Source organism: Embiotoca jacksoni, unplaced genomic scaffold (assembly GCF_022577435.1).
Source record: "Embiotoca jacksoni isolate LCO1_2020_lvr unplaced genomic scaffold, fEmbJac1.0.p SCAF_37, whole genome shotgun sequence".
Classification (NCBI taxonomy): Eukaryota; Metazoa; Chordata; class Actinopteri; family Embiotocidae; genus Embiotoca; species Embiotoca jacksoni.
Genome location: NW_027185389.1, coordinates 2,332,323 through 2,350,010, shown reverse-complemented (window position 1 = coordinate 2,350,010; position 17,688 = coordinate 2,332,323). Strand labels below are relative to the sequence as shown.

The 17,688-nt window shown below is 41.4% G+C and overlaps 1 protein-coding gene across 2 annotated transcripts; it reads left to right on the top strand.

Annotated features, from left to right (window-relative positions):
* The first annotated feature begins 88 nt into the window (after positions 1-88).
* Positions 89-12,618, top strand: LOC138208307 (TNF receptor-associated factor 2-like). Of its 2 annotated transcripts, XM_069166098.1 has the most exons (10): positions 89-465; positions 1,926-2,004; positions 2,438-2,536; positions 3,470-3,631; positions 3,979-4,053; positions 4,214-4,288; positions 5,521-6,003; positions 6,411-6,588; positions 6,704-6,852; positions 7,332-12,618. In XM_069166098.1, the coding sequence occupies exons 1-10, from the start codon at positions 278-280 to the stop codon at positions 7,548-7,550; spliced, it is 1,707 nt and encodes a 568-aa protein (XP_069022199.1). In that variant the 5' UTR covers positions 89-277; the 3' UTR covers positions 7,551-12,618. The 2 variants fall into 2 exon arrangements, with proteins under 2 accessions (XP_069022199.1, XP_069022200.1); XM_069166099.1 differs by lacking the exon at positions 4,214-4,288.
* Positions 12,619-17,688: the final 5,070 nt, after the last annotated feature.

Below are 17,688 nucleotides of genomic sequence, written 5' to 3'. Positions count from 1 at the left end.
GTCGCAGCATCCTCTCAGCTGCACACTTTTTTTTTTTTTTTTTTTTTTTTTTTTTAACCAACACGAAAACGCCTGGTGCCATTTGTCTTGTCCATGTGAGCAAGCAGATGGCTTCCTAACATAAGCAGGTATACACGTTTTAAATAAAATGGTTCAAGAGCGATGAGTCGCTGCTGCTGCTGCCGCCGGCGGGTCGTTTCTAAAAATCCCATTCAGCTGTGTTTGCTGTCTTGAACACACCCCGCCGAAGCACCCCGATATTGTTCAAGGGGGAATAATGGCTGCACAGGAGCCGTCTCCACCATCTTCCCTGGAAGGCAACAAGCCGGGCTTCCCAAAGAAAATTTTGGCCAACAACCTCGAAGACAAGCATTTGTGCAACTCGTGTCAGAAAGTCCTGAGAAGGCCCCTCCAAGCCCAGTGCGGTCACCGCTTCTGCTCCTTCTGTTTCAACAAAATTGTGAGGTGAGTGGTGTCATGGTTGCTAAGCGAAGCTAAGCTACAACATCCGAGCGCTCGTCACGCACCAAACCCCATTCAAAATATCGCAACATTTAACGCCGCCCGTCCTTTATTGTCACGGGCGCACTGCTGCACACGGGGGAGGAAGGAAAGAAAGTCACCGTACATAAATTACTAATAATAATAATAATAAATTTAAAAAAAAAAACACACAAAATGTGACACAGGGCTACTCACTGATAGCCACTTTTATCCAAAATACAAATCTGAACTTGTGTGTGTGTGTAACGGGGGCTGGTCAGGCATCCCTCGGTAGTGGCCGGACACCGGAGCGAAGCGGTGTACATTTGGAGAAGTTTTAACCCTGACAGGGTGTTATACAAAAGTAGTATCAGGTCGGTATGTATGCCGAATTCACCAGAAGGTCTGACTACTATTTATGTGTGCGCAATGTGTTCCTCTCACTCTGTATCTTGTGTACATAAGCGGACCAACATTTAAACAGGGCTTTTTCTTATTGGAGTTTCGCATGACCTTTATTTATATTATGAATAACGGGATTCTGGGAAAGGTCTATCAAATCCAACGTAATACTGGTACTTTTATATTTTACTAGTTTTTCTGTATTAAAATAGCAGCATTAAGAACATGGCTTAGTGTTTTATTTTTTTTAAATTTTTTGTCCTGATACAGAAACAATAATACATTAAATAACAAATAATTATATTGGGTTGTTTTCCTTATTTGGATTAAGGGCGCAGTGAGAGGAAGCTCGCGTGAGATCACCGATTTTCTTTTCTTTCACTGCGCATGTGAGATAGAAGCAGACTTTTTTCAGTTTCATTTTTTAGGTGTATTTTAGTTGACTCATTATTGATGTTGGTTAATGTAGTCTTAAATACAAAGTATATTTACCCAAGTACAAATTCAAGGTACTTGTACTTTACTTAAATATTTAGATTTTTCACAGAAGCAAATATTCAACTCAATTACATTCAGCTTTATTTATGTAGTACCTTTAATACAAGGACGCAGCCCAAAGGGCTTCGCGTTAGACCCACGCACAACAACAACAAAAAAGGAAACAAACAGAAAATTAAGTTTAAAAATAATAAAAATGTTGCTCGAAAAAAATGCTAGACTTAAAATTACAACAATAAAACAACTTGTGAAAAATCAATAAATACAATTCAGTAAAAAGTATAAATATTAGAGATAAAAAAAAAACAATAATTAAAATTTAAAAACCAAGATGATTATACCTTTTTACTCCACTAGATTTGTCTGACAGCTTTAGTTACTTTTAAGATTACAGTTAAATTTTTTTTTTTTTTTTTTTACTTAAACACTTGATTTCTGAGAAATTGCATAATTGCATAAAAAAAGACAAAACTACCTTTTACCAGAAGCAGAGTATCTGTGGTGATGTATTTTTTTTAAATTTATTTGTTCCTCCCTTTAAGTTCTGGACCCCAGAAATGCAGCGCATGCATCAAAGAAGACTTGTTTGAGGAACCCACCTCCATCCTCAAGCAAGGTGGTGTAAGTACATTTTTTTTTTTAACCATACTGTACCTCACAGTTACATCATCATGGTGCAGCGGGTGTGTTGGCGTTATATAAACAGTTTGTCAGTAAACCAAGAAGAAGGTATTTTTAACTTAAAAAAAAAAAAAATCCTCCTGAGAGGTCGGCACGGCAACGTCACAGTCGCTGTTTGTTGTCACGTCCAACACAACAGAAAACCTGCTCGGTGATTCTTGGCAGCGCCGCCTGATGGACGGAGCGGGGCGGTTAATGTCCTGTTTTGTTTTTTTCCTCGGACCATATGTGCCGGAGAAAGTAGAGCCAGGAGAGACGAGCGCCCTGAACCTCAGTAACTCCACCCGTCCGGGGGCGTAATCGGACACACACACACACACACACACACACACACACACACACACACACACTAACCTCCGTGTTTCCGTTCCAGGCGTTCCCCGACAACGCAGCTCGGAGAGAGGTGGAGGGTCTGGCGGCCGTCTGTCCCAACGAAGGATGCACGTGGACGGGGACCATCAAAGATTTTGAGGTGATTATTATTATTTTGTTTATTCTTCATCAATTCTTGATTCGCCAATTCGCCAATAACAGTCAAAATATACCAGCGTGTTAAACCCCATCCAAGCATCAAGCAGCACGTCCACAAACTGTATGTAAAAGTGGACGTAGCTTCCGGGTCTGAAAAAGGAGTTGGTGTCTTAATGCTGCAATACCAGCGAGTGCCACTAGAGGTCGGCTCCAAAAAGCCTCCGGCTCCATAGACTCCCATTCAACTTCTCTCATCAAATCCAAAGTGAATAAAATGTGTCCATCAGTTATCTCGGTGTTGTTAGCTAAAGTCACTCCTTCTTATTAGTTTTCTGGAGGTCCATCTGAAAATAATCCCTCATTCATTAGAAAAGAAGATTCAAGAAGACCTGTTTTTGGGGGCGTGTCTGTTTGATTGACAGGCCTGTGGTGCAGTCAGGTTACAGCTATCGGTGGGCGGGACGTAGTATCGTCAGGTTTCCAATCAGATCGAGTCAGATCCACAGCTAGCTCCTCCCCCCTTAGCTTGTCCAAATATGGTCACTTCCTGCTCCAAAATACCGAGATGGCCAAACAATCACTCATTAAAGAAAATTAATCCCGATAAGAAGTAAAAAGACATGAATAAAATAAAAATGATGAAACTTGTAGCTTATTTTCTGAAAAGGTTAAATACGTGCTTTTTGTAAAACCATAATAACAACAACACATTCTTTTTCTTTTTTTTTGTCCATTGAAACTGAAAAGAAAAGAATTAACGATATGACGACGTCAGACAAACCGATCAATCAATGTGCGCGCTCACTAAATTGAACCGTGAAGCTAAAACTAACCGGCTCAAATGTTTAAAATGGAGCAAAAACATGAACTTTGGTTTAATATTAATAATAACGACAACAACTTGATATAATCTTTCTTTCTTTGTCACCTGCAGGCCGGCCACGAGGGCAACTGCGACTTCATGATCATCCTGTGTCCTTCCTGCAAAGAGCTGATGAGAGCCAACGAGCTGGAGCGCCACAACGAGCGGGAGTGTCCCGAGAGGACGCTCAACTGCAAGTACTGCAAGGAGCCGTTCCTCCTGAAGAACATCAAGGTCGGACGTCTTTGTGGCTTTAATACAACACTCATCTGGCGTCGATGTCTTTAACGATATATTACGTTGTCGATATTCTTAACGCGATACAAATTTGCGGTCTACGTTTTTATTTATTTATTTATTTTTTTTGCGATTTAAATATTTCCCGAACTCGAGGATTAGGTTTTCTAACGAAAAAAGACGCCACGTCGTCGTACAAAACACGTTGCCATCTCGTGCTTCGTGTTTATCGTTTCATCTTCCTCCTCCTCCTTTTCACGGTCAAACCTTCGGGCTAAAAAAAAGAAATTGAAGGAGGTTCTTTTACTGTGAACTAAACTTTACTTCTTTTTCTTTTCTTTCAGGCTCACGATGAAATCTGTCCAAAGTACCCGATGATTTGCGAAGGCTGCGCAAAGAAAAAGATCCCGAGAGAAAAGGTAATATTTCCTGCATATTTTAACGTTCATTAATTCTGTCAGATTGATCTCATTTAACCATTTAGCAACGGATCCGAAGTCAAACTACAAACGTACCCTTTAGATCATTAGCTTCCTTCATTTTTATTTTTTTTGTTTTTTTTGTTTATTTGTTTTGCAGTATGTGGACCATATTAAGTTCTGCAGTAAATTTAAAGCACCATGCAGATTTCATGTTGTTGGCTGCGATACGTCTGTAAGTAGACATTTATTTGTCATAATTTTGCTGTGTGTGTGTTTCACATGGCTAATCTCATAACTACTGGATCATTTAATAACTTGGCAAAATTACACAAGATCTCAGCGGGTAGAAATGTCAAAATAATGGCATTAATAATGCAATTATTTCTACTGTCTAATAAAAAAAATTGAATTTACATTATTGCTGAATCAGCGGTTTTATAATACTCTGCCAAGGTATTAGATTATTGCCTGTAAATGAATTCTGTGTTGTTTGGTACAAAGCCCGTGTTTGTATATGTGCACGTTGCCTATAGAAAGTATTCACCTGACTTGGATATTTTTTTTTTTTTTTTTTTTTTTTTTTTTTTTTACAATAACACATGAAATAAGTGTGTTTAGGATTTTTTTTTTTTTTTTTTTTATCAACAGAAAGAGTAAAAAAAAAAAAAAAACTTTAGTGGAGAATTTAGTACAAATATAAAATTTCATGTTGGCTTTTTTTAAAATCTCCCCCCAAAAAATTCGTCCTTGTAAAAAAAACAACAACAAAAAAACTTGGTGCCTACATTTCCCACAATGCAGCGTGCCCACCAGGTGTTTCGGTTGGAGATTCGGATGTGTTATTTGCTTGCATTTTGTTTGTCGCCATTTTTCTATTTCGGAGTCGGAAGTGTCCATATTTGGACGAATTGGGGAGGAGCAACTGGTGAATCTGACTCGGATGCTCCGCTCCGCCCACTTATTGCGACAGACAGACTGCACCTGTCAATCAAAGAGACACGCCCCCTAAACATACGGCTTTTTGAGGCCAGTAGATTATTTTCAGGAGAATCACCAGAAAAACTAATAATAAGGAGGGAATTTAATTTAATGGCACCATGTTGACTCGTGAAAAATATTTTTTTGACTTTTATTTAATAGAAGAGAGAGAATTTGATGCTTTTTGAATTGGAGGCAGACGTTTTGTGTTTCAGAGTATACATGTTAATGATTTCATTTGTGAGCCCTCTTTGACATCAAAGTCTGTTTTCAGTCAATAAACCATGAAAAGTGACGTGTGAATGCTTTGTATAGCGTATAAATCCATCATTGCCTCCACGACCTGCTTTGCTGCGTGCCCGTACCGTTCCTCCTCCTCCTCCTCCTCCTCCTCCTCCTCGTCGTCATCGTCATCGTACACCGCCGAGAACCGGGACTGTCGTTCGGTCTCTTCACGTCTCTGTTTCTGTCTTTTGACTCGAAAAGGTGGAGAAGGAGAAGATCCACGAGCACGAGCGCCAGTGTTCGTACGAGCACCTCAACCTGCTGCTGCACTTCATCATGGGCATCAAGGTGAGCCTGGAGAGCCTGCAGCCGCAGAGCCTGGAGGTGGCCAGCCACAAGCTGCAGGAGCTCCACCACTCGCTCCGCGACCTGGAGCTGAAGATGAGCCAGCTGGGCGGCAGCGGCGCGCCTCCCGTGCACGGCGCCTGCGCCCCGACGCTGGCCACCTCCTTCACGCCGCTGCCCAGCGCCGCCGGCGCCGCCCTGGAGCTGCAGCTGCAGAGCGAGAAGGCCAAAGTGGCGGAGCTGAGCCGGCGCTGCCAGGAGCTGGAGCTCAAGGTGGGCACGTTCGAAAACATCGTGTGCGTCCTCAACCGCGAGATGGAGCGCTCCTGCGCCACCATGGAGGCCTACAACCGCCAACACCGACTGGACCAGGACAAGATCGAGATCCTCAACAACAAGGTGACGTCCCGAGCGCTGTCAATTACACTTCCTTTACCGTCCACGGGAATGTTTCCTCTGAACAACCTGGCGAACAAAGCTTCTCTCCGACTGATGTTCCAATAAGAGCAACGAAGCCCAAAATTAACTTCATGAGCAGAAACTATCTGTGCAATTTTCTTTTTCTTTCTTTTTTTGGTTGAATTGGAGAATATCGTCACGGCGGTTTCGTGTGGCGTTGCTATAGTAACAAAAAAGGAGCACTATCTGCAGTGGAAAAAGTGAACCGAGCATCTGTGAGAAACATCTTTTTTTTTCTCAGAGATTCTCGCGCCGTAGTTCAGTAACAACATATTTAGCGGCAGCACCGGCCGAGCCTCGGTTTTTTTGGTTTCCAGATGAATAAACTCGTCTCGCTGCCTCCGCAGGTTCGTCAGCTGGAGCGCACGGTGAGCCTGAGGGACCTGTCCATCGTGGAGATGGAGGGGAAGATGAGGGAGATGTCCGCGGCCACGTACGACGGCATCTTCGTCTGGAAGATCTCCGATTTCACCAAGAAGAGGCAGGACGCCGTGGCCGGCCGCGCCCCCGCCATGTTCTCGCCCGGTAAACCGCTTCACACGACGGCTTTCCTGCTTCGGGAATTTGTTTTCCCTCTTCTTGCCGGGTACTTTGGAGTCCTCGTGACGCTTGATCGGTGTGTTTTTGTTTTGTTCTCCAGCCTTTTATACCAGTAAATACGGCTACAAGATGTGCTTGCGGATCTACCTGAACGGCGACGGGACGGGCCGCGGCACCCACCTGTCGCTCTTCTTCGTGGTGATGAGAGGACACAGCGACGCGCTCCTCAAGTGGCCTTTTAATCAGAAGGTAAAATGTGTTTTTAATCAGATACAGTTATTGAAAAACAAAAAAAGGGGAAAGAGTTTTAAGTTTTGTAGTTTTTTAGCTTTGGACTGTTTTCACCGCTAACGTTGCTAGGCTAGGCTTAGCTAGGTTAACCTGATTAAAACTTAAAGAAAAGAGATTAATATCTTCTCATAACTTCTCTTTAACTTGAAAAGAAAGCAAAAATCTTTTTTAATGTGTTGATTTATTTATTTCTAAAAAATTTTTAGTTAGCCTATTTGCTAACTTTGAAATCCAGAAACACTCTCTTGTTTTGTTGTTTCAGTTTTTAACTTTTTGTCGGGTTTTTGTCACCAGTATAGTTTAGTTTTTACCTTTTCAAGTGAGAAATGATTGGTTTTAAATAGTTAAGACCTTCTATCACCTGCCCCCTTTAAGTGTCATCCCGCTAAGGCAGCATTAGCAGCTGTAATGCTACAATTGCTGACGTCTGTACGCAGGTCACCCTCATGCTGCTCGACCAGAACAACCGGGAGCACATAATCGACGCCTTCCGGCCCGACATCGCGTCCTCGTCCTTCCAGAGGCCCGTCAGCGACATGAACATCGCCAGCGGCTGCCCGCTCTTCTGTCCGCTCTCCAAGCTGGACTCGAAAAACTCCTACATCCGCGACGACACCATCTTCATCAAGGCCATCGTGGACCTCACCGGGCTCTAGAGCGAACGCCGAGGTCGTACACCCAACCCCTTTGCCTTTCGTTCACTACCGACCCGTTTGAATCCGACAGGCTTTTTGTATCACCGGTAACTGGCATCTCTCTGCGGGGTCCGTCTAGTTCGTTGGGTTTCTGGTACGAATTGTTTTGGCGACAATATGCAAGACCAGAGCGAGTCGTTTTGGGGCCGCCGGCTGCAGCCGGTCGGTCGGTTTGTCAAAACTTCCTTTAGCCATCGTTACTATTATACCAATCGAACTGGGACGAAAACAGTGATTACCTACCAAAGTGACCGAAGGAGTGAACATACAGTAACGTACATACCAGTAGTCGGCTGACGACGTGTTGTTTTGCCAGCATTTTGAACCGATAGAAGCATTCCAAGACCTTCGTAAAACTTCATGCTTGTGAAATAACCGGACGATGAACGACGCCGTCACGGATCTCCAGTCACGCCACGGCTTCGTGTACCATAGATGAGGCTCATCATGTTCAGTTTTACTCAAAATGTTTTCCTTTTTCAAGAGTTTTTTTGTTGTGTCCCGCAGCAAGTAAACAAAGTCCGCAAATAATTGGGACTAACTAGCCGCTAGCGTAGCTAGCGTAGCTGTGGTAACGTGAGTCCTCTTAAAATAATTTAAGCGCCGTTCAACGTTTTGGGACAGTTTGGACTGAATTTTAGCCTGGCTCCGCCCACTTCGTTTGCTCGCGGTTTCACTCTTTGCTGTGATTATAGTCTGGAAACCTTGTTCGCATTAAGGTTTGCTCAGCTTCTCCGAAGGGGCGGACCAATCAGCGAGCAGTGGGTGTGGCTAAATGCAACGACATTGAAGTCGTTCCATGAATGGCGGTGATAGTAGAGTTTTGGCGTACAATATACGATATATGGTGCTCAATGCCAATTTCTTAAAGACTGCTCCAGCAAGTTAGAAAAATGAACCCGACTTCTACGCTCGTTAGGCTGCAACGGTTAAAAAAACAATCGTTCATGGAGCGCGGACGGACCCGTATATTCACAAAGGGAATTTGTTTTTGTTTTTGTAAAATGAGGCTAGTTTACCTCCAAAACTAGCAACAAAAATAAAGTACAGGTTTGAGTTATTGTGGGCCTCAAAAGTTGATATGGTTTCCATGTCAACAAAACTATTACTTTTTAAAGCAGGGTAACGTTAGCGTTCATCAGGAGTCAGGTCTCGGCCAACCTGGTAAATCTAAGTAGTATTTCTCCCCTTAAAGCTGTTTTGGTCTCCAGCAGCTCACGAGAAAATGTTTGTGGCTCTTCAGCTGACTAAATGCTTTACTGTGTTGAACAGCTAGCTGTTAATTTTATGTGCCTGCAGGCTGTGAACAGTTTATTTATCAGCCGCTGGATGAGAGTGGCGAGACTGAACAGTAACGTTGGCGTTTGTAAAAAAACAAAACAGTTTGTTTAAAGACACTAAAACACTCGGTAGAAGTGAAGGAAACTGTAGAAACTGGTTATAATTCTTTTGACATATAGAACGTCACGACACAAAGTTTTGTGTCCCATTGTTAAAGTTGAGGTTAAATAAAACAAAAAAAACTTAAAGTCGATATCTATCGCCGAATGACGTAACTCAATGGATTGTTCGTAATGAAGTATTACGAACTGAGCGACCTCCGTGCCATTAGGGACACATTTCCCATCATCCAGCTGTGTTTTGTTTTTTTTCCACCAGAGGCGGTAGCCTCCGGGAATTGATGTCCAAAATCATGACTGCAATTACCGCTTATCGCCACAGGCGGCGCCAAAGAGAATCAAAAAGGAGATCTTGGATTTTGATATAAAAATTCCGCCTGGGCAGCTTTAAACAAAAAAAAAGAAGAAAATGTGTCAAACTAAAAAGTGCTCATGAGACAAAAAGTATTTTTGTTAGCTGGTTTTCATCTTGGTTTTTGTATTGTATTTTTCCACCCATTTCCTGATTTTTATCTTTTTTTTTTTTTTCCTTCAAATTAAAAACTGAAAATAATGAGCCTTAGACCAGTGACACTGTAGCCATGTAGATGAACTAGCCTACAGACACAGCAATAGATCAAGCAGGTCTCGGCGCTTGTGCTCACTGCCTGACGTTTGGTTAACTGACGATGTTTTTTTTGTTTTTTTCTTTTGCATTTAAAAAAAAAAAGGCGGTGTTTTCCGACGACGGTGTTGACGCCTTGTGTAGCCTTCAGAATATCGCTCAGCTTTGCACGCAGTTTGTGGTGCGGTTGGAATTTCGAACTCGTTTAAGTTTTTTTCTTAACATCTATGCCTCCAACTCTTAGAGGTCCTGTGTTCATTGGTAATCATTTGTGGTGGTGGACATTGCTTGAATTCCATGAATTCTGAGTGCAGTATTTTCAGTTCTGAATGTTTTTATGTGTGTGCGGTTCCATTTCTTTGCTGTTAGTTGCGGTGTTGCTTTCCTGTTGGATCTGTGGAAGATGCACTGTAGCTTGCAACAGGTTTCCAGGGGGTTGTTGGCCGACGAAACATTAACAGCGGTGGTCGTCGAGCTGATCTGCCCAAATGGAAATATGACATATTTTATTAGAAAATAAACGTATATTTGCACACAAGTTCCGTAAAAATATCTTTTGATAGTCAACTTTTTGGCTGTTTTCGGTTCCGTTGAAGTGTTCGGTGGTGGAGTGATGAGCTGTGATGCTGTAAAACGCTTGATGTGGACAGATATACTGTGTGAAGGGTTGCTTCCTGCATGACGTCTGTTATTCTGGTAAACTCATTGTTGGCCTTTGAGATGAATTCAGAAAAGACTGAATCTACATGTCAGAGTAGGAAGTTAGTCCAAAAAAACCTCTGACAAATTTAGTAAAAAAAAAAACTAACATTTTATCAGCTTTTAACTATAGCGTCAACTAAATCTTGAAGTCTTTCCTGATGTTGGCAGGTTTTTAGTTCTCCGACGTAACATCCCAGGAGAGATTCTGACATTCTTGGGTGGAGACGATTAAACAAGATGATGATACAAACGTGACCAAAAAGAGACACAAATGGCTTCAAAAAGATACAAAACAAACACAGAGAGATACAAAACAAACACAGAGACACAAAACAAACACAGAGACACAAACACAGAGACACAAAACAAACACAGAGACACAAACACAGAGACACAAAACAAACACAGACACAAAACAAACACAGATACAAAACAAACACAGATACAAAACAAACACAGATACAAAACAAACACAGAAATACAAAACAAACACAGAAATACAAAACAAAGATACAAAACAAACACAGAGATACAAAAAAAAAAAAACAGAGATGCAAAACATCCGCGAAGAAATGCAAAATTACAACACTGATGGAAATTTCAACAAACAGATGCAAAACGACAACAGAGACGCTCAAAACAACTACGAAGATGCGCAAAAATACCACAAATAGATGCAAAATTAGTACAAGGAGATGCTAAATATCCACAGAGACACAAAAAATATCCACAAAGATACAAAAAATATCCACAAAGACATAAACCATCCACAAAAATACACATAACATCCTCAAAGAAACTCAACATGAGAACAATGTGAAGCAACACAAATAAAATGTCGCAAAACAACCCCAAAGTGACATAAAATGACCACAAAGACTTTTAGTTTTTTTTGTGTCTCTTTAAAATCTGCGTGTCTTCTTCCTTAAATCACAGTCGAGCCTTTCGTCTCGTTGATGATGATATTTATCGACGCTGTAATGTTACTAAAACCCCCCAAAAAACATGGTCGCCGTCGAACAGGAGCTTATATTTCCATGTGGGCGTCTCCTTTCGGATGTGAAGCAGAGAAAAGAAAATAGAAACTAGATAAACGCTCGATGTTGTGATATATTTTTGGCTTTTTCCTCGCAGCTTTGAACTGACCTACTTTTTACAGAAAAAGAAAGTGCCTGTACCTTTTCTTTTCTTCTTATTTTTTAAAAAGCTCATTGAGTTGTGCTCATGTGAGTTTAAAACTGAACAAAATGTGAAGCTTTTGATTTGTGCCGTGTATTTTTTAATTTTTTTTTTTACATTGTTGAACCCCTTTACTAGATGTGATAAGTGACTAAGAATGTTTCGCCCTCTTTTTGCATACATAAAAAACTAATGAATGTTAACGGTGTCATTTAAAAAAAACACAAAAAAACCAACAACAACAAGGCAAATACAAAACACTTTTTAAACCCTCCCGGCGGATACTGACGCCTCTCCGTGCACGAGATGTCTCAGTAGGGAAAGTTTTTTTATTTTACGATTTCGAGATCAATACAGTAGTAAAACGAGCGCGTGGAAGTTAAACATATCTAAATATTAAATAGATTGTATTTAATGAAGAAAAAGCAGTTCTATTACGTTGGGAGAGTTTAAAATCACGTGTTGCAGTTTGCAGCTTTTTTTTTTTCTTTCGGGGATTCCTGTTTAGTTTAGTTTTTTGCATGTGAGCCTCAAACGCATCAGCTGCCACATTTATCCCACCCTACAGTGTGTGTGTGTGTGTGTGTGTGTGTGTGAGAGTGTGTGTGTGTGTGTGTGTGTGTGTGAGTGACTTGAGCCAGGACTTTATTTTTTCTTCATAAACAAAAGGGCTTCACATTTCATTTCCATTTTGCTAAAAAACAACAGCAACACCAACGTCACACACACGTGCGTATTTCCGCTCTTTTACCGGACTGAAACCCTTCGACGGGACTCCAGCTGCTGAATCAGCGACTTCGTAGGAGAGACGCCACACTGCCTCACTGTTACTGCAACAGAATAAAAAATAAAAAAAAAAACTACATGTGGATGTGATTGTGTGTATTTAAAAAAAAAAAAAAAAAAAAAAAAGAGGATTTACATTTTATCGACATATCTCTCTCTCTCTCCGAAGCCCGTTGTTGAGATTTTAAGATGACGAGCCGTTCGTCTCGTAGCACCGACATCAAAGCGAAGTGTCGTTCTCTCTCAGCTCCTGTTGTGTGGATAGTAAGTCGTGTGTTAGTGAAAAGTCTTTGTACTACGGAAAGGTTTTTGTTTTTTGGATTTATTAAAGGTTTCAAGATGCCCTCTATGCAAAGAAGTGCAGCGTCTCTCAATTTTTCTTTTTTGCACATTGGAGATTTCGCCACCAGGGGGCGCCCAATGCAAACACATGCACACAGGGAGGCGGTTCTTGTGTCCTCCAGAGGATTGGGACTTCTTCAAGGGCTGAATTTATTTCACTGCATCAGTTTGAAGCGTAATAATTATGTGATTAAATTGACAGAAAATTTATCAACTCTTTTGATAATTGATTTATCACGTCACATGTAAACTTTTTTTTTTTTTCACTTATTTAAAAGTTTAAATCAGTATTTGCGGCCTGTAATCTGTTTGAAACACATTTCAACACAAAAATGATCGAATTAGTCGACCTGCTAACAATTCACACATGAAATATGAAAAAGGGCTTCAACTAAAACACAGATTTGTGTTCGCAATAATAAGCTAAAAAGGTTTGAACTGGTTAAATATATACATTCATACACGTATGAGCCAAGACATGACGACCACTCCCGCCTCATGCTGTCGGTCCAAAAACGCCGAGTCGTGCACTCTGAAGGCGACCGGTGTTCTCAGGCACCAAGACGTTTGCAGAAGATCCTTTAAAAGTGTTCAGGATTTAAACGTTTCTATTTGATAAGTTTTTACAGTGAGATTTGTCGTCCTGCTGCTGCAGGCCTGGGTTGTTATTTATTTTCTGATGATTGATGTGGTTTGTGTTGTTGTGTTTTCTTGCTATGGGTTCTTTTGAAACCATATTTTGTGGTGATTTTACACTTACAAACTGAATATGATCAAACGTAGCGACACCTAGTGGTGAGGTCACAAATTGCAACCAGCTGAAAACTCCTCACCCTCTCCCTAAACGTGTCAAAGAGTTTGGCTTGTCCCTTTTGGGCTACTGTAAAAACATGTCTGCCTCCACGGACGAGGACCCGCTCCCTCACGTAGGTACGAAGCACTCAACCGAAAGGTAATAAAAATGAATTACGACCATTTTTCGCCCTAAAATTCTGCACACTGAAGCTTTTAAAGTCCCACAGATGTGATTTTATGTTCCAGAAAACTTCCCCTTCCTTCTGCGCCGGTCGTCGGGTTCTTGGTCCGTTCCTCCTCGGAGAACCGTCGGGACGTAAACTTTCTACAAAACGTCACGGTAAACACTTAAGTACAAAATGATGATTTAGCAATGTAAATAGTCAAAAAAAATGTGTTTATTTTACAGCGCGAGCGACGTAACCGCGTACGAACGAGCTGCTCTTGATCTCCCGCGAGATGTTTGAAGACGGTCGCGATCCCGAACGTCTTCCTCACATCTGGTAAAGATCTCACCGGCCTCCCTTCAGACACGACTTCCTCCTGCGAGTGTGCGATTTGAAGATCGGGCTGTAAATAATTTTCCGTCCCGGTGAGCGTGAACAGGAGTGACGTCCTGTTAAACCGATGATATGTCGGATGGTTTATGTATTTGGATACTTTCTCGGCATTAAAAAAAAAACAACGATTAAAAAAACTGCTGATGGTGTAAAATTTCAAAGAAATAAGAAAAACATGTTTAGGTTGTTGTTTTTTTTGTCTCATTGCTTTAAGTCATTTTCAATTTTTTGTTTTGGTGGTTTCTTCTCAGGTTGGAAACTCTTGAATGCAGAGCTTTGAAGATCTTTTTAGGAGCAGCCTCGGGGGGCTGGGGGGGGGGGGGGGGGGGGACCGGTGACCGGTGACAGGCACTCAGGAAAACGGTGAGTTGGTTTTAAGGATGAGGAAACATTACCTGCGTTTTCTATGAATGAGACCATGGTTTGTTGCGGACAGGAGGATCTTTGTGAGATGTGACCTCCACTTCTCCCCTGATCCCGTTTTTTTTAATATGCTGCTTTTTAAATCATACAAGCTGGGAAGAGAAGTAATAAAAGGCCTTCTCAGGCAGCAGAATGTGGATCTGGAATATACAGTAAATTCTTCTTTAACTGAGACTTTACTGCCAGTGTTTCTATTGTATTTGGCACGAAAAGTATTTCTAGGAGAGACTCTAATTCATTGAGAAATGGCAATAAAAGGTGTCTGTAAGCTGTTTTATTGCAGTACCGGATCGCGCCTGTAAGGGGCGCACGGTTAAGTCGTGCAACTACTGTGGTGACAAGATCACACACTGTAATCGATGATGTATGTTTCCATTGTCAACAATATCATCACGCTATTTTTACCTGGTAACCTGGATTACTAAATTCAGGCCCAACACTTTCCTGAAAATGTTTCACAATAAAAAGCCCTGTTAAGAAATGAAGAGTTTCTATCTCCTGAAGGGCTTTTATTTTGAAACAGGTAGAGGAAGTTGTAATGCAGTAACTTTAAACAGGGCAAACGGGAGCGGATCAAAACAAGGCCATGAGTTAACAATTAATGTCAATATGACAATTTTGTCAACTCCGTTGTTGTTGTTTGTTTTGGCTCTCTTGTATAACTTTAAAAAAAAGTTAATTAATTTCAACAACATCGAGAACTTTGAAGATTTTATTTTCTCACTTTGAAAAAAAAAAAGTGCACCATTGAAATATTGTCTCATCATGTCTCATCGTGTTCCCACTTCGATCAGTCAATCAAACTTTGTTTATAAAACACCTTTTAAAGAAATCAAACAGAGTTCAAAGTCCAGTCTCGAGGTCGCAGATGAAGCCGGATGCTCCGACTGGACTCGGGTCAAGCCAGACTTTTCTCCGTCATCCTGGATATCTTAATTCTGCTTTTGTGAAACAGGACCCTGGTGTTGCCCACAACTCCACATTAAGTCCCATCTAGAGTCTGTCGTGAGGGGTGGGGGGGGTGGGGGGGGGGGGGAGGTTGTCTAATATGTGGATTAGCGCGAGGCATATCCCAGAGGGGGGAAATTTCCTCCATATACCCCAGAGGCATTGTGGGATGTGCTTAACTGTAAATCCCTCGTAGCAGGCCAAGGGCAGAGCAAACGCTCGCTATCAACTCATCGCCGTCGCTGTGAAAGTGTTGCTCAAGGACGAGCAGCGCTGGGGAATAAACAACACAGAGCGAGAGTGAAGGGAAAAATTATATCCGGGCTCAGCTTTCCTGTATATTTATTTTTTTTGTAAAAAGTAGAAATGAGACAACCAGGTTTTTAACAGACTAAATAACAGCTAAACAGCTCGGCATTGTAGTTTTTAATCAAATTTGACTTAAATATGAGGTTAGACTGCATTTTTTGTGGACTATTTTCAGCAGCGGATTAATAGACATTTAAGATGGTTTTGTGTGTATTTTTTTTTTTGCTTGCAGGTAAATGATGATGATGATGATGCACTTGAACCACAGACTGGATATAAAAGTTCGTAGCTAACAGCTCTAAAAAAAAAAAAAAAAAAAAAAAAAAAAAAAAGGCTTAATCTGCAATACCAGCGAGTGCCACTAGAGGTCGGCTCCAAAAAGCCTCCGGCTCCATAGACTCCCATTCAACTTCTCTCATCAAATCCAAAGTGAATAAAATGTGTCCATCAGTTATCTCGGTGTTGTTAGCTAAAGTCACTCCTTCTTATTAGTTTTCTGGAGGTCCATCTGAAAATAATCCCTCATTCATTAGAAAAGAAGATTCAAGAAGACCTGTTTTTGGGGGCGTGTCTGCTTGATTGACAGGCCTGCGGTGCAGTCAGGTTACAGCTATCGGTGGGCGGGGCGTAGTATCGCCAGGCTTACAATCAGATCGAGTCAGATCCCCCAGCTCGTCCAAATATGGTCACTTCCTGCTCCAAAACTGCTCCGAACTAGCAAAGATGGTGACGGACAGAATCTGAACTTGTAATGGACGTTCGCAAACCGACGGGTGACGTCGCCGCTGGTTGCCGCAGACAGATTTGAAAACCTGACTAAATTGTTTAGTAGTGAGTATACACAGGTTTCCATCTGAGTACTCGTACGTCCTACTTTCTCAAAAACAAGAATAAGGTCTTTTCCATCTTTCTTTTCAAACAAGATATGAAGTTTACACCATCTGGATAACTGATACGATAAAAAAAAACAAAAAAACAAAAACGCTTCATAAAATGTCCCAAGTTGTTTGAGAAAGTTTCGTTATTTATCTGTTGCACCGAACTAAGTCCCGTCTCCTTTTGAAAGTACCGATAAACACAAATTCATCTAACTTAAATGAAATAAACATCTTTGTGGATTAATGGAACAGATGGAGAAACACTTAATGCCAACATCTTTGTAAATGTGATCCGTGTTGCTCAGCAGAGGGCGAGCTCGTCTCACTTTTATTACAACCGACGCAAACGAGGAGTGATTTTAGTCTCGTGTTTGTGTCTCGGTTGTATCTTTTATCTGCTGAAACACGCCGTCGCTGATTCACTGCACTGAGTATTGGAGGTTCTTCAGAGGGGGAAATAAAGCAGACTGGTGACGGGTGAGGAGGATGATTAATGTTGTCCTTCCGTCTATCCATCATCCTCCTTCCCTTCCCATTCCCCGTCGCTGAGACCGGGATGTGAGCACTCGTCCTCAATGATATCAATTCGACCATTTCCTCTCAGTCCTCCAGGCGTATCGTTTTTTTTTAAAACCACATATTTCCCTTAATAAGCCCCGATAACGGTGAAAGGAGGGCTGCAGGATCGTCCCTGCGGTGAATCGGTGTGTGTTTCAACACATAAAGACACAACAGATTTTTATGGGAGACACAACATGACAGTAAAATCACTCCTCCTTTGCGTCGGTTGTAATAAAAGTGAGACGAGCCCGCCCTCTGCTGAGCAACACGGATCACATTTACAAAGATGTTGGTGTTTCTCCATCTGTTCCTTCAATCAACAAAGATTAGATTTTAATTAAAGTTAGATGAAAACTATTTTTGTGTATCCATCCATCCACCCATCTACGTTGCAAGCAAAACTATTTGGCTGCTTTTTATTATTACTTATTTTATCAATTAGATGAGTTTCATCATTGATTTAATCAGTTACAGTGCAGATGCCCGTAAGCAGCCTATAAATAGCATTTAATTAAAAGTCGGTGAAAAAAAGAATTAATTTGTGCTTAAATGTTAACCCAACGGTTATAATTAGCAAAGAAACATTAAATCGTATTAACATTACTACGAAGG